Raw genomic sequence first — 22,094 nt, 5'->3', positions numbered from 1 at the left:
CCACTGGTCGGCCTGAAGCGTTGTCCAGCGTTCTACCGAATAGACCATTCTTCTCACCCCCCGCCAACCTTTCCCAGACATAGTTCATCCAATCTGGGATTACTAGTTATCGCACCATTGGCTATATAGAGCTTGGCCACGGCATATTCCTGGACTCCCTGGTTACCAATAGGGCTCATGCATGCACAGCTTATGTGAGGCCTACGGACATGCCATCGCCCACTTTTGCTTCCTCCACAGGAGTTGCTGATCTTTCAGATGCCACAGTTCCTAGGCAAGGGAGTTCAATGTCCAAGAAAGTTCCTGGTGTCCTGTCCACAATTTTCTCACAAGGAAGCAGCTCAAGTGACATTTCAACACCAGACCCAGGGAACCCTTAGAAAATTCCTACCAGATGCAAAGCATGTATATCAGAGAGAATAAATCGTGTATTATGCCGTGTGGGTGTCGGTCAGTTGCATTAGTGATTTATTTATATCTCATGGGGTTAAACAAAACCTAACAGAAAAGAGAAAAATGTGGGGAAACCAAAGGCCAAGTGAGTTGTTCTTTTAACAGGAAAGTGATGTCACACAGCCCAGCTGCCATCCAGCCTTGCAGACAGCTGGGCACAGCTGGGCACATTGTCAGGGAGCCCATCAGACAGATCAAGATCCTCTTTCAGAGCAGCAGCAAACTTCCTGTTCCATTCTTGGGTGACCATGGCCCCAGGCTGTGGGAGTGGTCCTCACTCCTCTGGAAGGAACATGGCACATTCAGCTGCGTTGGTAACCATAACGCTTTGTGGCTCCTGCATCCGAGGGAAGGGCCTCGCGTAGCCGTGTTTGCCACGATGCGTTCTGGTTTCCTGTGTCCCAGACAGCCAGGCTGTAGCTGGGGGAATTACACAGCCCTGATGTCATCTGTTTATCAGAGGTGCAGGCCCTGTCAGAATCTCTTTTGAACCCCCATATCCCCAGGTCTCAGGCACAAAGTTAAGATCATGTGACCAAAGGGAATTTAAACAACCCTTTTCTTTTAACAAGGGGCAGATAATACTCTGGTTGTCTCCCAGTGAATGGACCATGTATTTATATTTATAATGGAGATTGCCTATCACCTAGAACTGGAAGGGACCTTGAAAGGTCATTGAGTCCAGTCCCCTGCCTTCACAGCAGGACCAAGTACCATCCCTGACAAATTTTTGCCCCAAATGGCCTCTGGAAGGCTTGAACTCATAACCCTGGGTTTAGCAGGCCAATGCTCAAACCACTGAGCTATCCCTCCCCCCCCCCCCCCCAATGTAATGGGTGGCACTCCCCTCCCGCGAGCGTCCCCGTTCAGCAGGGGGCGGGCTCCTGCCCTGCTTCACTCAGAGGGAGTCTCTAAAAAGCCTTGCGGCTACTCAGCCCTCCGGCCAAGTCCCACAGCCTCGTGTGCACTCACAACCCCCTTCGAGGGCACACCTCTAACGGGCCCCTCTCAGTGCGCTCTGCAGTGTCTCTGAGTCCAGTCCAATCTCAATCTGTTTCCCCTCAGTCTCTTTCCCTGCTCAGTAGAAGAGTGATGCCTCCAGGTTTCTCCTCCTGGAGACAGTGTCCTGAACAGCTCCCTACTCTGAGCTGTCCCTGGTTGGGCCAGCCCTTTTAATCTTCTCCCTTCAGGTCTAGGCTGCAACTAAGCTTACCTGCAGCTTCTCTTATAGTCCCCCCTGGCTTTGGATTGGCTGGTTATTCTCTAACCTCCTGGAGGACCCCTCTATGGCCTAGCCCCATTACAAGCTACTTTGGCTATGTCTACACTGGTGGGTTCTTGCGCAAGAACACGTGCACACTACCATGTGCTTTGCACAAGAGCAATGTGGACACTCTTGCGCAAGAAAGCTCTGATGGCCATTTTAGCCATAGGGCTTTCTTGCGCAAGAAACCCCTGCCACGTGTCCACACTGCCTTCTTGTGCAAGAGGGCTTACACTTGTTAGAAAAGAGCATAGCTCTTGCGCAAGAAGCCCTGTCTTCCGACGCCGTACTGTAAATCTCCTTGCACAAGAGTGGGCGGGTAATGTGGCTGCTCTGTGGGTTCTTGCGCAAGAACCCAACAGTGTAGACATAGCCTTTGACTTTTCCCAATGGTTCTTGCGGATCACAAGCCAATGGGAACTTTGAATGTGACGAAAGAGTACAAACACCAACATTCAATCGTTGATTAATTCTCCTGCTCATATCGTGTTGAGAGCACACTGCAGTTCACCTGTTTCCAGGGACTCCGGGCTCCTACCAGTCCTGTGGCATGGCTGTGTGAAGGCTGAAGCAGGCAAGGTCAGAAGCCACTACATCATTCCAGCATGTGAGAGACCTTCTTCTGCAAAGTCTTCTCCGACCAGCTTTTTTTTTTTTTCCGGTTGATCACATAAAACTGGTGGGCTGGGCTCAGCACTCCATGCAAATGGCCAAGCTACATGAGCCGGCATTACATCATTGGGGAAGATATTGGTTGGTCCAGCACTTGACCTTCCTGTTCATAAGATGAGGGAACCACCATGTGCCTTCAATACACTGTTGCTGGTTCATGTCAGAAACATCCAGCTGGAGTGTTTGCATCTCAGGGGTTTCAGAGCCATGCGTATACATACAGTACTGAAGCACAAACAGCTGGCACCAAAATGCACGATTCATTTATAATCTATGTCAGCCTTGCTTGGATGCAGCCATGCACTCCTGGGCTGTTATCGCATCGTACGGGCCTATCCTAGGTGCAGTAATATTAACAGGACGTATGTGGCTTTATGCAGATAAAAGACGCGTGCCTTGCTGCCTGCGACTCCGCCTTCATTGCCCTGGGACTCTTGTCTCCCGAGCAGAGTTTCCATCAGTTTCAACAATCTCCCGGCCTTTGCTGACGCTGGCTGCCCATGGGCTTAGCCTTTGGGCCGTGGGAGGTTCTGAGCGGGAGCACCGATACGTTGCACTTGTAGAAGGGAAGACAGACCCTCACACCCGCCGCAACAACAGCGTAGAGCAATCAGCCATCACGTCCGCACGCCTGGTGGAGACCACATTCATGCGGTCAACAACATGGAGCCTTTCTTCAGGGAGTAACAGCAGAAGGCAGCTTCCTCTGCTCTTGCCTCATCTTCAGAGCCAGCATTGCCCTTCGATACAAGTCTGAGGGGAAATGAAGACCCTTCATTAATAACAAAGGAAAAATGATAGACCCTACTGCTGAGCAAGGCAACAGAACCCACCAACTTCTTGGGGGCAAAGCTGATCACCAGCATGCGGGACTTCTGTTCCAAAAGAGGAGATTATGGGCCTGACCCAATGCTCACTAAGTTAGAAGCTGTGGGCTTGACATGGGGCGATGCTCTCTGGTCTGTGTTATGCCAGAGGACAGACTACAGGGCCACAATGATCCCTTCTGGCCTCAAAATCTACATAGTCCATGGAAAGGCTCCCATTGACACTGATAGGCCCTGTGAATGTACTGAGCCAAAACCTCTCGTTTCTCAGACAGTGGAGCTCACCCCTCCTCCAAAGCTCCCTAGCCGCTCCTTCCCCCAGCCCTGCTCTAAGAAAGATGAGCCGCAGCAACTCGACTTCTCTCCAGCACGTGCAGCAGGAGGGTCTAGGAAAGAGATTCATGCATCAGAGGCTGGGGTAGCGTCCTGCTTGGCGCTCTGCCGCGCTTGAGCTAGCTCGGCGGGAAAGGTAGTTTTAGGTCCAGCGAGAAGATGACTGAAGCGTCTCTCTGTTCATCGAAGCACAAAGTGTCCGTGTGAGTCAAAGTAACCTCCAAAAACCCATCTGACACCTTAAAAACATTCTCCCATCCGGAAACCCCAACCAGACATGAACAATCCACTTCTACTAACGTAGGCAACAGTGTCTGTCTCGTTCACTAGCCACCACCATCAAAACAAGACGCCTGCCTTCTCGTGGGGAGAAGGTCTCTGAGGCTATGTCTACATTGCAGGCTTTTCCTGGCAGAGGGTATGCTAATGAAGCGTTCATTAGCATCTGTCATGTTGTCATTTGCATATTCTCTGCCAATGCTTTTTGCGCAAGAGGTTTTTGCGCAAAACCCAGCAGTGTAGACGGGTCCGTTTTGCACAAACCCCCCTTTTGCATAAGATCCTTATGCCTCAACAAAGGAGGTGTGGGCTGGAGTGCCATGCTGCTGTAGCCTCCCCAGCCCCCGGCATGCAGACCACTCCCAGATGTGGCTGTGTAAGGGCGGCCTTCCAGTCACCGCCTGGCTTTCACCAGCCTGGTTATGCTTCAGGTGACCATAGCACACTCCCATGCCTAGAGCTTCCCCCAGAAACATACAGCTTGTACTCCCAGGCAGTCCAGAAATATCAACTTCACTCTTCCTATAAGGGAGTACTAGGCAGCAGTGAGTCATGACCAATGAAGTTACAGACATTGTAACTCAAACGCACTGGAGTGTAGGAAACAATACAACCAGTGGATTAGCTGCAAAGAGAGAGGTTCGAAGTGACTACGAGTAAGGAGGCATACAAGTCAGAAATGGCTACTGGCTTCAAGAGGAGCGCTTGCTACTGCCCATGTTAACACACGGTGTTAGGGTCAAGCAAAATTTCTCACCATGTGCTTCCAGCAAGATTACTGACCAAGCTTTTCAGGCCAGGAGCCACCCCCAGAGTCCAACGGCTGTTTCCTTTTGTCTGCTCACATATGGAGCATGCAATGTGTGTGGGTGTGTCACAGCATCCGAGTTGCTTTGAACCTGTGTGTGTGTGTATTCAGTCCCTCCGCGCACATCTAGCTATCCCTATTAAACGTCGGTCTCCAACCCCCCTCCTCCTCCAGTGCCCATCACTAGTCAGCCTCCAACTTTCCCAAGCTTGCGGTGAGCTGCAAAACCAATCAAGCGGCTCTCTCTCACACCTCCATGCCACACCCTTCCCAGCAGTCCTCAGGCCAGCAGCAAACAGAGAGGGTTCCCCCGGGTCAGTCTGACACCCACCAGTAACTTAGAGCAATACAGGTCATAACATTTCACAAGCTTTCTTGTTCCAAGGAACACCGATGACAGCAAATCGAACCCTCCCCACTCGGGGGGCATGGACAGCACCCCCTTCTGCATACCCACTTCACCTGGAAAATACTGACCAAAGGTGCCCGAGGTGCCTTCCTTCCGTGGCTCCAGCGAGGACTCCTGGGACTTGATTTTATTCTTAATTTTCTTCTTTTTCTTCCTTGTGTTCTGCCCTGGATGAAATGAAATGACGTCAGATTTGACACTGAGACAAGGATTTGTGCGGTCATCACGCTAGCTGGGAAAACTTTGTCCAACAGCTTTTGAGATGATCGGTATTTCCTCCCTATGACACCTGCCAAGGATGGCAAAGATGTTCGCAAAGATTTCCTTTCCCGCCCTCTCTGCTCCACACAGCTAACTGCCAAGGAGCTGCGAGAAATGAGCCACGTTTCAAAACTCACTGTTCTGCAGTTCCTGACCGTTCCGTGTCCAGTTAGAGAGTGAGTTAGGGCACCAGAGCTTTCCAGGTGTAAAACATAAGAACACAAGAACGGCCAGACTGGGTCAGACCAATGATCCATTCAGCCCAGTGTCCTGTCTACCGACAGTGGCCAATGCCAGATGCCCCAGAGGGAGGGAACACAACAGGTATTCCTCATGTGATCTGTCCCTTCCAGAGGCTAGGGACAACATTCCTATCCATCCTGGCTAATAGCCATCGATGGACCTAACCTCCATGAATCTATCTAGCTCTTTTTTTTCCACGGGTTGACTGTGCACTGAGTGAAGAAAAACTTCCTTTTGTTTGTTTTAAACCTGCTGCCTGTTAATTTCATTTGGTGACCCCTAGTTCTTATATTGTGGAAATAAGTTAATATTTCCCACTTCCTCAGATCAAACCCCACGAAAGCTCATCACCTAATAAACCATCTTGTTAGTCTTTAAAGCGCTGCATAATCCTGTCTCTTGTTTCAGCCAGACCAGACTAACATGGCTATGACTCTATTCCAATCCCAACTAAATGATCCCAGATGGGGTTTTATAAGGTCAAGCCTTAAAAACTCTAGGAATGGAGATTCCATCACCTCCATAACCAATTCCAGTGCTTCAGCACCCCCCTAGTGAAGTAGTTGTTCTTAATATCCAACCTAGCCCGCTCCCCACTGCAACTTGAAACCAAAGGTTTCAGACTTGTGTTTTCTTAACCAAAAAGGCATCTGTGGGGTTGATCTAATTTACTGGATCGAAACTCCATTTTTAAATCCATACAGGTATTTCGTAGGTCTTCAAACTCAGTACGTGTTCCACAATATTTTATGAAAAGAGGGTGCATTTACAATAGGAAAACACTCCCCCCCCCCTCTTCGCCCCCCCCCCCCCCCACAAACTGTGCATTGCTATGGAATGGGATGGTAGGGTAACTATTTTTAAGAACGTAAGTTTTCTATGGATTTCCAGAGAAGTGGCACTCACCTGACTCTGTAGCAGCAAGTCTAACCCTGCTGTAAAATGTTTTGTGGCTTAGCAAATTTGCTAACCCCTGATCATGCTTGGATTGGACTTTCAGAAAGCCATTGATAAGATCCGTCACCAAAGGCAAAGCAAAGGAGTAAAGTAAGGAGTCATGTGATAAGAGGAAACACCCTCTCATGAATCAGTAACTGGTTAAAATAGGAAATAAAAAATAGAAATAAGTGGTCAGGTTTCACAGTGGTGAGAGGTAAATAGCAGGATTCCCGAGGATCTGTACTACAACCAGTGCAGTACACTCAGCTGGCAAAGTTCTCAGATGATACAAAGTTATTCCAAAAGAGACTACGAAGAGTTACAAAGAGTTGCAAAACTGGGTGACTGCCAAAGAAAATGGTAGATGACATTCAGTGTTGATAAATGCAAAGTAATGCACCTTGAAAAATACAACACCAATCATAGAATCTCAGAGTGTGTCTAGACTACAGGGTTTTGTTGACAAAAGTGGACTTTTGTCAACAAAACTATACCTGCGTCTACACTGCTGCTGGGTTCTTTCGACATAACGTCGACAGAACTCAGCAGTTCTGTCAACGGCTGTAAACCTCATTCTACGAGGAATAACACCTTTTGTAGACAGAGTTCCATCGATAGAAGGCATTATTGCATCGACACTGTCATGTCGACAAAGCGGCTTGCTTTGTCGACAGAACTGGATGTAGTCAAGACGCTCTTTGTCGACATACGTTTTTTCAACAGTATCTTTCGGCAAAAGCCTGTAGTCTAGACGTACCCTCAGAATCACAGAACTGGAAGGGATCTTGAGAGGTCATCAAGTCCAGTCCCCAATGAGACATGCAAAATGATGGGGTCCATTGAAGAAAGAGACTGTGAATAGTTCTCTGAAACTATCTGCTCAATGTACAGAGGCAGTCTTAAAAGAGAACAATGTTTGGAACTATTAGGAAAGAGGAGATAATAAGACAGAAAATATCATAATGCTGCTGTATAATTCCATGATATGTGCGCATCTAGAATGCCGCATGTAGTTCTGGTCACCTCATCTCAAAAATGATATATTGGAATTGGAAAAGGTACAGAGAAGGGCAACAAAATGATTAGGGGTATGGAACAGCTCCCATATGAGGAGAGATTTAAAAAGCCTGTTCAGCTTGGAAAAGAGACAATTAAGAGGCCTATACAATCAGGACTGGTGTGGAGAAGGTGCATAAGGAAGTGCTGTTTACCTCTTCTCATAACAAGTACCAGGAGTCATCCAATTAAATTACTAGGCAGCGGATTTAAATCAAACAAAAGGGAGTCTTTGTCACACAACCTGTGGCACTCATTGCTAGGGGATACTGGGGAGGCCCAAAGTATAACTGGGTTCAAAAATAAAAAGAATTAGATAAGTTCCTGGAGGGTAGGTCTATCTATGGCTATTAGCCAAGATGGTCAGAGACACAACCCCATCTCTGGGTGTCCGTACACCCCACACTGCTAGAAACAGCCTGGATGACAGTAGTTGGATAACTCAATACATTGCCCTGTTCTGTTCACTCCCTCTAAGGTGGGGGTGGCCAATAACTGTTGATGGGGAGGCCACTCCAAGAATTTGGAAAGTGTTCGAGGGCCACACCCTTCCATGATATGAATGGAGGAGGTGCGGAGTCTGGGATGGAGGTTGGGTGCAGAAGGGAGTTTGGGGTAAGGGATTGGGGTGTAGGAGCGGGTGTGGGGTCTGGAAGGAGTTTGGATGAAAGAGGCGATTGTGACCTTGGGCACTGGCCCGGAGTGCAGGGGTTTGGGGTTGTGACCTACAGCAGGAGGGGTTTGTGACCTGGGGCAGGGGACTGAGGTGCAGGGTCTGGGAGGGGGTATGGGTTCAGGAGGGAGACAGAGGGTTTGGGTTATGTGGGGTGGCAGTGGGTTGGGGAAGGGGGTGGGTGTTGGGGTGCCAGAGGCAGGCTCTGGCCAGGAGACTTACCTGGGTGATTCCTGGCCAGCAGTCCAGCACATTTTTAGGCAGCCTGCCTGCCTGCCCCACTCCTACAGAGGCTTCAGGGGCCATGTGTGTTGGTGAATACGCCTGAGGGGAGAGGTCCGTGCTGCTTTACATGCTGCCTGTTCTTCAATCAGGCAGCGCCCATTGGCCAGAAATTGCCCAATGAGATTGTGCTGGGGGCAGGAGCAGTGCCTGAAGCACCACTCCCTCCTCCCCCAGGCTCACAGCTGAGGAAGGGAAACGGCTGCGGCTGCCGCGTTTGTGAGCAGTTTGCCCAGCCCGGCTCTAAGCCATCTGGCATTGGCCACTGTCAGAAGACAGGCTAGTAGAAGCCAGATGGACCATTGGTCTGACCCAGTCTGGCCGTTCCTATGTTCTTAGGCTTAGCACGTGCCATTCAGGGAGTAACTACATCCTGGCCACAGAAGAACGAGCTCGGCAGAGTTTGCCTCACGTGGACCAGACACTGGCAGGTTCATTGGCAGGTGGCCTCCCACCAAGGCACTCTCTGCAGGGCGACTCAGAGGTTCAAGTTTCACTAAACCTGAGCGTGTTCCTTATCTACGGCAGCAAACCCTTGTCGGGCCCTGCTACGGCCTGTGTAGTGGCTGCACCAGGAGTCCCCCAATTCCATGGTGTGGGATGGGGAACAGGCACTTCCTGACACCACCACCTGAGCTGGGAGACAGACTTAGCAGAGGTCATCAGCCCCAGGAGAGAGGGTTGGGAATGAGCCCTTCCCCCGGCCTCCATGACAACCCACCCTCAGAAAACAACATGCCAGGTGAACTTCAGAGGCCCCATGTGATGGGAGCACCCTGGAGGGCCCTGCCCTGATTGCAGATTTGGTTATAAACTGGACCCCCCCGCCGGCCTGAGTGTTGATTTGTTTACACGTGCTGTTCCGAGCCCCCTGGCTTGAAGTGGTTTCCGTTATAGGCAGGGTTTAGTTCGGTTCAATGGCTCTCAGCATCCCTCTATACCCACAGTTGCAACACCCCTGCTAGAGCCTCCGTCCAGCCTACCAGTGCTGTTACCTGCTGGGGGAGGCGCTGTGCCCGGGCGGAGCAGCTTCTCCTGGCCAACTCTGTTGCTGTGGAGGAGCCCAACGGCAGCACTTGCTCTGATCTCTCCTCCCCGTGCTTTCCCGTCCTCTTCGTCAGCCAGGCTCCCCGACTGTACCAACCCTTTCTTCTTCCCCTTCACCGTCTTCTTCCTTCGCGTGGGTGCCTTGGGGCCTTGCCCCTGTGCAGGGAAGAGGTGGGGGAGCCCGTTAGCGGAGGCCAGGTCCTGTCTGGTGGGGATAGTCCCCGGGGAGCAATATTCCTGGGGGAGGGATCCATAGAAGGGCTGGCTACCTGTGGGAGGATGTTCTGGATGGGCTGCAGTGGTTTGTACTCCCCTATCTTGGTGCTTCCTTCTTGGGAGCTCTCCCTTCTGGCCAGTAACGCCCTGGGGACAGGGACGCGCAGACAAGAAATTAACAAAACACACAGTTCAGCCTCCCCCTCTGCAGTATTCTCCCTCCCACAGCCCTTAGCTGCAGTGCCCCTGCTGCCCGGCCGTGGCAAGGAAGGGCACCCCGCAGACAGCTGGGATTCAGAGACGAGGGCGCGGATGCCTCAGAACTACACGCCCCAAGTGAAATCCTGTGCCCAGGCTCTCGCCCCATCGGAGTAGTGGCGTGGAGGAGCTCAGAGGCTCAGGTCCCCCCTGACCGTTGTGTAGCATCCTCTCCAGCCAGCCATTCCATGGAGCCAGACCCAAGCCCCTGCTCAGCGTGTGACCAGGAGCCCTGCTGTTTGCCTGGGGGTGCTTCTCTCAGCTCCCAGCACACACCCCTCACTTCCCTGGGTCACCTCTTGCACACAGCTCTTGTTCCTGGGGGGGCCTTACCAGAGGCCCCAACCTACTTCAGTTGTAGGGGGGCCTTGCTGGAAGTTCTTGCTCCCCGGGAAGCACCTGCCCTCACCACTGTCACCATGCCGACTAAAATGGCCGCCTCTCTCACGCTCCCAGATTAGAATGTTTGCACACACGGACTCAGCTCTCCAGGCCCCGGGGCGGCACTGTGCAGCCCCTGCCGGGAGGCAGAGCTGTGCAAGGAAGTTCCCAGGGTGTCATTCGTCATTAGAACGGCATTCGTCACCGTGTATCACGTAGGATGGGGGCAGCGCTGTCATTACAGAGTGCTGCGCTGCACTTTTCACGGGGGCATCACCCTGGAGGCCTGATTCTGCTCCCATTTTCACTGGGGTAACGCCGTGGGCCTCACTGGAGTTATTCCGGACTTACACCGGTGCCAGGGAGAGGAGAGTGAGAAACGTACTAGTGCTACTGGGGGGGCGGGCAGCCTCTGGCTTCGAAGGAGAATGAACCTCCCTCTTTAGGCTTGCTGCGGAAACACACTGATGTCAGACCCAGGGCAGGGCATGACCCAGAATAGTAGCTCTCCATAGAGCAAACCTCTGCCCCCGTGTCTGGCTGCGGGCCTGCACTGCTTTGCTGGGAGCCTGTTGCTCTCGGGGGGCCGGCGGGTCGGGGCTGTCTTGCTGCACCCGGGCACTCAGGACGCTGTAGTTGATGGCAATAGTGCGCAGGAGCCAGCGGAGCCCCTGCAGGATGGTGCGGGACTGGCTTTTATGGAGACTGCTGGCTGCTGAAGATGGCTCCTGTGGGCAGAGAAAGGAGAAAGCTCAGGTGAGTCTCTGCAGCAGCAGCATGACAGCAAAGCAGCAAGGAGGGAAAGTATCTGAACAACTGCGGAGAGCAGCTCACGGCAGGGAGAAGACCAACCCCCCTTTCTCCGTGTCTCACAGGCCAGTGCAAGGGGGTGCGGAGGTGAGGAAAGCAGTGAATTCAAGCCGGGCTACCCCCCACACTTACGATGCGGCACAGCGACTTGTTTTCATTCGCAAGCTTCTCCAGGCACAGGCATTCGATCAGCTCACTCGGGAGGAGGGCGTCAGGCCTGTCCTGTTTATTGGCCAGCCTGGGCTCATCCATGCGCCATTGGGGAGGGAGGAAGGAGAGAGGAGGATTAGCCCCCACAGGCCAGCACCGTAGCTCAGTGTTGTCTCTCTTCTGCCTCGCTCCTGCGGGGAGTGGACACAGGCCTCTGCTGTGAGGAGCTCGTCCGGGGGGGGGGGGGGGGGGGATTGGCGTGATTTGGTAACCCTGCCGCTTGAGGCTTATTCCACGGCAATATGCCAAAGTCCACCAGTTTCACGTGGGAGCTGGCAAGGGGCTGGTTCGGCCCAGCCCTCCCACGCTCTGAGACGGGGTCGAACAAAGCCACCCACGCCGGCCTCAGACACGCAGACAAATCTGAGGCAGCGCAGCTTTTGGCCACACCTGGCACAAGCCCCAGAAGGGTCCCCAGAGGCCTGGCAGGGTCAGGGGTTAGTTACGCAAGCGTCTCATCTCTCGAGTGGGAGACCAGCGGCGAGTTTAGGGACCACTGGGGCAGAGGGATGGAATCCCCTGCCTGTCACCCACTCCCTCATGGTTCCTCATGAAGAACAATGATTTGGGGTCGGCTTTGTTCATCCCTAGCATGCGCTTCACTCTGGCCCCTGTTTGAGTCAATGGCAAAAAATACATTCCCCTCAGTGGGATCAGCATTGACCCCTCCCCTCAGCACTGCACCTGGCCCCCACCCATGTCTGTCCTGCTCTGCCTTAGCCCCCTGCTTCAGACCGACTGCCTTGTCCCACCCATGCCGGCAGTGCAGACACCAGGCCCGGGGCAGACTCTGAGATGGGACTGAGGGGCTCTGAGTCTCAATCCCTGAGATGACCCATCGTGCGACAGTAACAGTCGCACTGAAAACCCGGATACACGTCACCGAGACCTAGTGGCGACCGACACGATGAAACAGCTGGGCCATCCGCTCTGTGCGGGAACCTCTGGTCTCCCGCCCCTCTGCTCTATTGTCTCTTCAGCCAGTTTAGATTGACGGCTCCATGGAGCAGAGACCTTCTCCCCTGCGCTCCTGTAACGTGCCAGACGCATCTCTGTGCAACGTAACTAATGAGCATCACTACAGCACCTGCAGCTCTACCCTGCCACAAGAGTAGCGAGGTCATAAGAACAGCCAGACTGGGTCAGACCAAAGGTCCACCGAGCCCAGTGTCCTGTCTTCCTACAGTGACCAATGCCAGGTACACCCACAGGGAATGAACAGAACAGGGAACCCCCAAGTGATACTTCCCCTGTTGCCCATTCCTAGCTTCTGACAGAGGCGAGAGACACCATTCCTGCCCAATAGCCATTGAGGGACCTATCCTCCATGAATGTATCTAGTTCTTTTTTGAACCCTGATAAATCCTGGCCTTCACAACATCCTCTGGCAAAGAGTTCCACAGGTTAACTGTGTGCTGCATGAAGAAAAACTTCCTTTTGTTTCTTTTAAATCTGCTACCTATTACAGTCTGCAGAACTACCCTCCTTTCACTGGTCTCACCTACACTGTGCTTCTGAGCACCCCACCCACCCTAACCCAAAGGGGCAAGTCCTGGGGGTAAGGGCGAATTCAGCCTCCTCATTTGTTCCCCTCATCCCTGCTGTTTCAGCTCTGGACTCCCTTGAGGTCCCTTCCTCAATGTGCAGAAACCCCATTTACTGGCCAAGGAGCACTTCAGTGCAAGGGGAGGCAGCCTTACAGTAACAGGGGCTTCCCAGAAATCCGTGGGTGTGCCAGAAGACGACCCAAGATCCTCTTGGCCTCTTCCATCCGCAGCACGTCACTGGAGTCCAGGACAAAGATAATCCCGTGAGCGTCACCATAGTGACTACGCCATGTGCCCCGCATCCGCTGCCCCCCGGATAGGTCGACAAGGGAGACTTCAAAACGGTCCACCCTGAGCTCTGTCTGGTGAGGCTTCGTTGTGGGGAGCACCTCACACGAGAGCACTGCGGAGAAAACAGCACCCACAAAAATACACACGTAGCCCTCAAAAACCACTGACTGTGCTTATCCCTTCTTCCCAGCTGTGGCTCGTAGCAAGGATCCCGGCCTTAGCATCAATCCCCTTCTGCTACATCCCTGTTCTCACTTGTGTGGGGGTATGTAAGGGTTAAGTAAGGCCCTGGGTAACCGTTACCATGGCAGAGAGAGGAATGGCAAAGACAGCACTATTTCTTCTGCTTGACAGATAACGTTTGCGTCCCTTTCCCTTCCTGCTTCCTGTTAGGGTAGATAAGAGTGTACAGAAATGTGACTTTCTAATGAATACTCCATGTAAAGCATGAGTTCCCAAACTGGGGGGCGTGCCCCCCTGTGGGGGCATGAAAAAATTCCAGGGGGGGACGCGGGGTGACCCAGCCACACTCTTCCCCCCCCCCGTCAATCCCACCTCAACTTTTGCTGCTATTTTTTTGGGACAGGGGGTGTGAGGGTTTCTCAAAAATCAAAAAGGGGGGCGTGATGCCGAAAAGTTTGGGAACCACTGGTGTAAAGGTCGTGTTCTCTTCCCCCCCTCCTTTCCCCTCCCCAATACATAAAATGTGTTCAGGGTCATGGCTCCTGATTTAGTAGGGAGTTGATGCTGCAAAACCTGCCTGGTAAGCTCAAGGTGCTGTAAAGGGAGACAGGTATCATTACATTCACTGTGTGGCTATTACTTTGGCATTCATGCTACGAAATGTGGCTTTGGGGGGAGTTGTAGCAGATGTGTGTGTTTACACACCAACTGCGATAAAAGGGCGTGATGTAGTTACTCGGTGCTCACGCAAGCGTTTTGGGGTTCAAGGCAGAACAAGTATGTGCACTACAGAAGTCCATCTACTCCATCCGCCTCTAGCTCCTCCTGTGCGTGTCCAACAATTTGAAGGGGATACACTGGCAAGTCTGGGAAATGCCAGGAGTATGTTCCCGAGGGACAGCTTGGAGGGAGGGGGTTATCCCAGGCCCTTAGCTAGCCTGTGTCAAAGAAGACTGGTCTGCTGGTTAGGGTGCCAGCCTGGGAGACCCAGGTTCAATCCCTGCCTCTGCCACAGGTGGCCAGTGTGACCCAGGTGAGTCATTTAGTCTCTCCCTGCCTCCATTCCCCACCAGGATAATGGCATGGCCTTACCTCCCAGGAGCCCTGTGAGGGCAGCTGCATTGCACATGAGGAGGGGCTTGGCTAGACCAGCAGTGGGGCCAGCTAAGCACTGTAGGAAGGCTGAGCCTAGGCCTGTGGTCTCTGTCAGCTAAGGCTGTTGGAGATTTCCTGCCTTAAGTAGGTGATTCAAGCAGGGGGAAGTGGGCCTTGGTTAGCATCCTGAGTTTAGGCTATTGCAGCACAGACATGGAGCTCCGTGACAGCCTGTGAAGAGATCTACCTTAATCCTGGCAGGCTGGCCTCAGGGCATGGCCTAGGGGAGGAACAGCCCCTCCCGTCCTGCTCCCTGCTGTATGGCAGGCTGGGCTAATCCCAGCAGGATTAAAGCCACCGTGACTCTTGATTGATTTAGAGTGGCCACCTGGCTCGGCAGGAATCCCAGGGACTTTTGAGGCCTGCTGATCCCCCAGCCATGTCCCCACTGAGAGGAGACCCCAGTACTGCATGGCTGCTGCAGTGGCTGTCTTACTCCCAGGCCTGCCGAAGGGGCCATTGTACTCCAGACAAGTCTAAGTGCGTCATGCTGTCCTCTGGCATCCTGGGTAACAGCATCCTGGGTAACAGCCTGAAGCAGAGACAGTGAGTGATGAGCCTGCCTGGGCTGGCTGGCATCCCCTAGGCTGCACTCGGATGAACAGTGTCGATTGGCTACCTAAAGTTACGTAATAGAAGGGAGAAAATCAGACCCAGCTACCCAGGCACCACGGTGCTGTGAGCGTCCAATTTTGACCTCCCAGGATTGGGATGCTGCCCCTGCAGAGGACGGAGGGAACAGCTGGAAGCACAGAACGTTACATCCCCTCTGCGGCGGGGAGGTTGGACGTTATTTGCAAAGAACAATAAACTCTTGGCCTCTGGCATCCTGCCAGCTCAGCTGAGATTCAGGATATTCAGGTAGACACTGCGGCAAAGCTGAGGCAGGTACTGCAGGTGGCAGCCCAGGCTGCAAACCCTGCCCAGGATCGTGGTGATGTACGCAAGTTGATAGTCCAGAGGCAGGCAATATATGGCCCATGGGCCAGATCTGACCCACCCAACATTCGGATCCGGCCCACCACGATCCTCTGGGCTGCCGATGTCCCGTGGCCCTGCAGAACCCTCAGGCAGGCTCCGTGCAAAGCGGTTGGCTGCTGGGGTCACGTGCGTCTCCGCACAGCGTGTGCCCCTCGGCAGGCGGGAGGCCTCTGTGCCCCGTCCCACTCCCAGCACAATCCTTGCAGCTCCCATTGATTGGAAAGTGGCCAATGGGAGCGGGCCATGTTTGTGGGCATGGACGGCATATAGAGACTCCCCGCCCCTAAGGGGTGCGCACCACACAGAGACATGCATGCTGGTCCCTGCAACGGGCCACTTTGAGTGACATGCGGGGGTGTGGCAGGCAGGGAGCCTGCCCGAGGGTCCCACTGGGCTGCTGGCTGGGAGCCGCCTACAGTAAGATCCTCCTGGAAAGAGCCTGCACCTGGAACCCCACCCCCTCCTGCACTCCAACCCTCTGCCCCAAGTCACAACCCAAATCCCTGTACCCCTTCCTGCACTCCTGCCCCAGGTCACAACCCAAAGCCTCTGCACCCCTTGCTCCTGGTCTCTATTCCCACCCAGACCCTGCACCCCATCCTACACACCTCCCCCAGGTCAGAAGCCTCTCCTGCACCCAATCCCCACCCAGACTCTGCACCCCCTCCACCACCCCTATCTGGAGCTCCTTTCTGTGCCCAACCTCTGTCCCAGACCCTGCACCCCCTCCATTAATATCCTAGAAAAGTGCAGCCCTCGACCACCCACCAAATACTTGGAGAACCCCCCCCCCATCAAAAATTCTTGCCCACCCCTATGCTAGTCCATTCTGCTGCTGGCAGCTTCAGTGCTGCTGTTACTGGAGATAGCTAGATTGAAGCCAGCTCGGGCATGTCTCACCCCTGACGGCAGCACAGACGTACCCCCAGGTCCCAGCAGTAACCGGAGCCCCCTCACCTCTCTGTATCTCCGTTATGAGGGAGGTTTTCCCCGTATTGTCCAGGCCCACAACAAGGAGGGTCACTTTCCTGGAGAGGAAGCAAAGCCAAGTTAGCCTGCACAGAGGAGACATCCTCCCCTCCAAGCTATGGAGCTGTGGGCTCCAACTCGAACCGGTCACCAGTCGCCGTCTCGTGAGGAATTATCGCAAGAGTCATGGTTCTAGTTCTCTCTGGGATAAGCCCCCTGAATTCATGGGGTGAGAGCAGGGAGGAAGTTGACCCTTTGGGGACAGAGAGGCTAACTGGTGACAAGGGCAGGGTCAGAGAAGAACACAGAAAAGAGGCCCCGGGTCCCTTACCCTGTTCCCTAGGGCCAGTGCAGGACTGTCCCTTCCAGCAGGGTTCTCTCGGGTTCCTTCCCTGGCGCGAGGCCTCTTGCCACTAGCGGGACAGAATCCTTCTCAAAGCCAGGGGCCTGCCGAGATCTGCCTCCTGCAGCTGTCCTCTGGGGGCTTGTGACAGCCGGGGCTTCCTGCCACGGCCTGGGCGTGTCTCCCTGGACCAGCCCCTTACGTGGGTGTCCACAGCAAGGCAGAATTCCCATCGCTCCTGACACACTCGGAGCAACGGCGTGTACCAGAATGGGGGTACGGCACGCCAGCGCTGTCGCCCACTCCCAGCTTCTGACCAACAGAGACATCACACACTGGCACCTGGGCATGGGAACGTCCATCAGACCCACTTCCCCTCTCACGCCGTAACCTCCTGCTGCATCCATGTCACTTCACCTCACGCTGCTGAGCCATGGGCCAAAGGCCACCTAGACTGGGGTGCCTTCCCCTCCTCTTTTATTCTTCTTTACCCATCGTCCCAAGGGACACAAGCCCCAAGGGCAGTGATGACCGGAGGGGGCTTGAAGGGACTCCTTGTTTTGGTTCTACACTAATTCTGAAGGAGATTTGGTCAGTTCCCCTCCCTCTGCTGGAGCTTACCCCTTCCCTGGACACCACTAATCCCCCCGACAGAGCTCACTTATCCTTGGGGCTCAGCACCCTGCTGAGGAGCTCTGTTCCTTGCTGACCATAGTATCAAAGGAAGGCTATTTTCAAACGCATTCCTAGGGGAAGGAGTCCCCCGTTCTCCCCATTCAGTGATTGTACTGGGGGCGAATGCCTGATGTTCCTGACCCTGCACCTCGTGCTGGCATTTGCACCTTTGCAAGGCTGCCTACGAGGGCCGGCGTGAGGCATGTACAGTCACTTCCCTGCACTTTATTATTGGCCCTGCGCCCCCAAGCAGCCCGTCCTACCTGAGGCACATCCCAAAGCTGCGGGCTGCGCCTGGCAGTGGCAACCCCCACACCCTGGGACCCCCAGTCTGTGGAAGAAGAGGAGGAGGCTGTGGGTGGTAAGGCCAGCATGTGACCCCGCGCTACCAGCCTGAGAGCTCTTCGCGCTACTGAGGCAGCCACCGCCGCAGCCCCGCAAGGGCAGAGCGGGAGCCCTGGGGCTGGTGTGCAGCTGACAGCAGCCCCGGCTGCAGCAGCGCCCCATTCGCACTAGGCCGCACAAATCGTCGCGCCAGCCCTGCTGCCTACAAACCATTCCTGCTGACGTGTGGGAGTGACGCATTCTGACCCTGATTTTGTTTACAGGGGAAAACAACTGAATTGTATCCCCAGCACACACATACACCCCACTCCAGTAATACATGGCTCATCGCAGGCTAAGGGAACACTTTTGGGGGACCTCTGCAGTGCAGTACTGGTATATATGCATGCATCACTGCGTGAATAGTTTTTAAAGCAAGAATCCCAGAATTCCTAATATATATTACAAAATGCAGAATTCAGCTGTCATTGAAAGTAACAGCATGAAACTCAGCAAAGACTGAACGTTCTCTGCTATTTGCTAGCACTGAGGTCTGTTTTTTGAGGGGAGCTATTCCAGTGTAAGTGGAGAAAACTGTATTGCTTGGTCATTTTAGGTCACAGTGGATAAGACACTGGACAACAGAACTAGTCAGAAAAACTGCCACAGAGCCTTTTCCATCAGAAGATTCAACTCCATCTAAATCAAAACTCTTTGCAAAAGCATGTCCTGTTCACTGAAAGTTTCTTCCAAAGAAAAAGCAAAAACGATTCCAGCAAAGACAAAACATCCCTTTCCCTCATCTTCCCAACTAAACATTTTGATTTTACTTTTTTTAATAACTTGGTTTCGAAAATGTATTATTCTGTATTGTAAAACAAAGTCAACATTGAAACATTTGAGATTTGGTGGAAATGAAACATTTCAATCAATCCAGAATGAAAATTCTTCAGGGTTTTCCTCTATGGAGAATTTTGAAATTTTCAGGTTTGTTTCCGTTTGAAATGAAGCAAGATTTTGAAATCTTTTGTGAAATGGAATCTCTGCCCCCTGCATGCATAACATCGGGAACAGGCCTGCCCAGGGCGGGCGTGAGATAGGGTCTTGAAATCTTTCCCGTATAGTTTTCAATTTAATAAAATATTCTACAATTAATAAAGAAAATTGTAACAATAACACAGTTTTGATGGGTAAAGCCAAGAGCTTGGAGTAGGGTTGCCAGGTGTCCGGTTTTTGCCTGGACAGTTTGGTATTCAGGTCCCTCATCCAGTAAAAAAACGCAGAAAATACTGGACATGTGAAATGTCTGGTATTTCCTGTCTCCCTCGGACAGAAACCTGGCGGGGACAGTTCTTCCCCGCTGCATCTCAGGGGTCAAGGAGTGCGGAGCCATTTAAAGGTGCAGTGACTTTTTTTTTCTTTTTTTTTTTTTGGCTCAACCAAGTTTGCCATGTTCAGGATTTTTGTTGAAAGCATCTGGCAAGCCTAGCTTGGAGACATCACAATCAGCCTGCTCCCTCTTTGGCTGCACAGACAGTCTGGAGGGTTGGAGGAATGGTGCTTTCTCCCAGGCACTGAAAGGTTTTATTATTGAAACAATCACACACATGGCCAGCATCAAGGCAGATTTCCTCAGGGTGCCGGACACTGGACCGATCCCTGTCCCAGACAAAGCAAGGGTCAGACATTCCATCAGTGACCCCAGCCCCTTCCAGCCCCTTCCAGTCAAACCACTGATGGATTTCTAATGTAAAGCTGTGGGTTGTTAACAGGCAACATGTCATGACGCACTGGGGCGGCAGGGCCTTACCTGATTGGTTCCTGTCGTGCCTGCAGCCGCGACCAGCAATGGGAGAGGAGCTGGAACATCCTCTCTGCAGAGAGGGAAGAGCCTCTCCCCTCTGGGAACTAGGAACACCAGAGAAGTGAATAGCAACCTCCCTTACTGCTGTGCCAGCCAGCACAGTCACCAACGGAAGAGTCCGTCACTGAAACAAGAACAGAGCCACCAGAGACTCCAGCCTTACCCCAGCTATAACACTGCTCATCTGTCCCGAACAGCCACCCACTGGGCTGCAGATATTGTTTTATTGGGGTTTCTCAGGATCCCTAGGACTCTCCCTCTTCCGCACACAAACAAGGCTGGGCTCCGTCATCTCTTCTGAAAAGGGGAATTTCGGGCCAGTGCGGCCATTCCCAGTTGTGGGGCAGTGGAGCCGTATTAGGCTGATTCTTCCTAAAGTCTCTTGGCTCCAACTGTGTGTAGAATGGTCATGAAGCCACAAGAAATAGCCCGTAAACTCTTTCAGGCAGAAACCACCTTTGTCTTGGGTGTTTGTACACATCTTGTTCCTATTGGCCCCCCGGGTGCTACTGTCGTACAAGGAATAAACACAAGTGGCCCAGTTTTACAGGCCCAAGTAATTCAGAGCAGCCTCCAAACTCCGAGATGTTTCTCTGAACTGAACCATCAGCAGTTTGTCTATGGCTGGCTGCTACACACTGAGGCTATGTCTACACTGGCATGTTCTTGCGCAAGAACATCTTGTGCAAGGGTTCTTGTGCAAGAAGTCTTGCGCAAGAACACATCCACACTGCCATGTGCGAGATGTGCTTTGGCGCAAGAGCATCCATGGCAGTGCAGATGCTCTTGCGCAAGAAAGCTCTGATGGCCATTTTAGCCAGAGGGCTTTCTTGTGCAAGAAACACCTGCCGCGCGTCCACACTGCCCTCTTGCGCAAGAGCTGTTGTGCAAGAGGGCTTACCCTTGTAAAAAAAGAGCATAGCTCTTGTGCAAAAAGGCCTCTCTTACCACGCCGTACTGTAAATCTTCTTGCACAAGAGCAGGCGAGCAGTGTGCACGCTCTGCAGGTTCTTGCACAAGAACCCGCCAGTGTAGACACAGCCTGAGTGTCCACCTGAGAAGACAGGTTAGTAAATATCACAAGCCAGCTCTTCAGTTAGTGAAAATCTGTCACTGGGTTTTTCCTCAGACACTGCTACCTGCTCCTCTTGCCCATTTGCCTCATCTCACCTGACCACCACCTCTCCGCCTTGTCTCACATGACCACCACCTCTCTAAGCATAGGGGCAGGTTCTCAGCTGATCTTAATCAGCGTAACTCCACGGGAGTCAATCACTGATTTGCACCCGTTGATGGCTTGACCTGCTCCTATGCTGGGTGGAGCAGGAAGGTGTGGGGACAGGGCAAAAGGGAAAGGAAACATCTAAGAAAATCAAAATTAAATTCCTGTTTCATTGCAAAATTTCAAATAAAAGGCCCCATGAGCGCAGAATAACCCAATAAACAAAACTAGCTGCAGCACTGTTTGTATAGTGCCTAGCACCATGTGTTCCTGCCCAGTGACTATGGTTGCCAAGTGATATCACCGCACAAACACAGACATTTCTTAGTCACTATAATTTCTAATACATGAAATGTTGCTGCTACAATAGTGACAACAACTCCCCTGCAGTTTACCTGTCATTATTTTTCTTTCCTAATGAACAGCAGCTGATCACACTTCCCTCGCTGGAGATGGCCAGTTGCTCACTGCACACAGCACACTTGAAGCAAAGCCATCGATCCTGCTCACTCGCTTTGACAGACTAACTCCCATCACCAGCCAGCGGAGTTCTCCGAGGCAAGCCAGGGAGAAGCCTCAAGCACCCGATTCTGACGCCCGTGGACACACTCAGATCAATGAGTCTGTTCATGGACAGCGGTGTAGGGACATTGAAATCTGGTCTTGGGTCCCAGTGGGGATGCAGAGAAAGACAAGGGCACCTTGTTTTGTGGCAGAGAAATAGCTGCCCCCTTTTTTCTTTTCCCTTGAGCAGTGGCTCGAGGGATTTTTGAGGCCTGTCAGGTATAATCATTCCCCAGCAACCCCTCAGTCTCAACACTTCTACTCAAACACGTGGTAGCCCTGGACAACCACCTGTTCTTATACAGCAGAACCAGCCCTGGCTTCCACCTCTGTGCCATAGCTAAACCCCTGCAGCCAAATGCCACCATCTTTCCCTGAACTTTCTTTCAATGCCCACAGAATGACTACAAACTCCTGGTCTGACGAGAAAAAACACCCCTCCCAGCAGTACCTGGGAACCCACAAAATGTTCCTGAGCTGAGAATCCCTTGGAATTCCTGCCAGGAGACAAGCCGCTCTCTCACCAGTTAGCCTCTGCTGCCCGGCTTCTGGTCA

The 22,094-nt window shown here is 52.7% G+C and overlaps 2 protein-coding genes across 2 annotated transcripts in view; one reads left to right on the top strand and one right to left on the bottom strand.

Moving 5' to 3' along the window:
- LOC102450226 (uncharacterized) overlaps positions 1–449 on the top strand; it is a 44,795-nt gene extending 44,346 nt beyond the window's left edge. The window contains exon 22 of the mRNA XM_025178669.3: positions 241–449. Within this exon, the coding sequence (XP_025034454.3) occupies positions 241–380 (140 nt within the window). The 3' untranslated portion in view covers positions 381–449. The remainder of the gene's footprint in view (positions 1–240) is intronic.
- An 823-nt stretch (positions 450–1,272) lies between these two features.
- ARL13A (ARF like GTPase 13A) lies at positions 1,273–20,148 on the bottom strand. The gene is made up of 9 exons (XM_075896749.2): positions 19,700–20,148; positions 16,536–16,606; positions 13,122–13,371; positions 11,344–11,449; positions 10,924–11,129; positions 9,816–9,909; positions 9,495–9,702; positions 5,114–5,212; positions 1,273–3,142 (listed from the first exon to the last, which is right to left on the bottom strand). The coding sequence occupies exons 1-9, from the start codon at positions 19,756–19,758 to the stop codon at positions 3,066–3,068; spliced, it is 1,170 nt and encodes a 389-aa protein (XP_075752864.2). The 5' UTR covers positions 19,759–20,148; the 3' UTR covers positions 1,273–3,065.
- Between the last annotated feature and the right edge of the window lie 1,946 nt (positions 20,149–22,094).

Source organism: Pelodiscus sinensis, chromosome 13 (genome assembly GCF_052426305.1).
Source record: "Pelodiscus sinensis isolate ZL-2025 chromosome 13, ASM5242630v1, whole genome shotgun sequence".
NCBI lineage: Eukaryota > Metazoa > Chordata > Testudines > Trionychidae > Pelodiscus > Pelodiscus sinensis.
The sequence above is the reverse complement of the archived record's forward strand: the minus strand, read 5'-3'. Positions and strand labels throughout refer to the sequence as shown.

What these genes read in the sequence shown, in the direction of transcription:
- ARL13A (XM_075896749.2), bottom strand. Translation starts at nt 19,758, where the DNA reads ATGTTCCAGCTCCTCTCCCATTGCTGGTCGCGGCTGCAGGCACGACAG. An exon ending in TCTGGGAAGCCCCTGTTACT is followed by an intron (nt 11,450 to 13,121) that starts GTAAGGCTGCCT and finishes GGATGAGCCCAG; the next exon opens with GCTGGCCAATAAACAGGACA. An exon ending in AGGCACCTCGGGCACCTTTG is followed by an intron (nt 3,143 to 5,113) that starts GTCAGTATTTTC and finishes ATTTCCCCTCAG; the next exon opens with ACTTGTATCGAAGGGCAATG.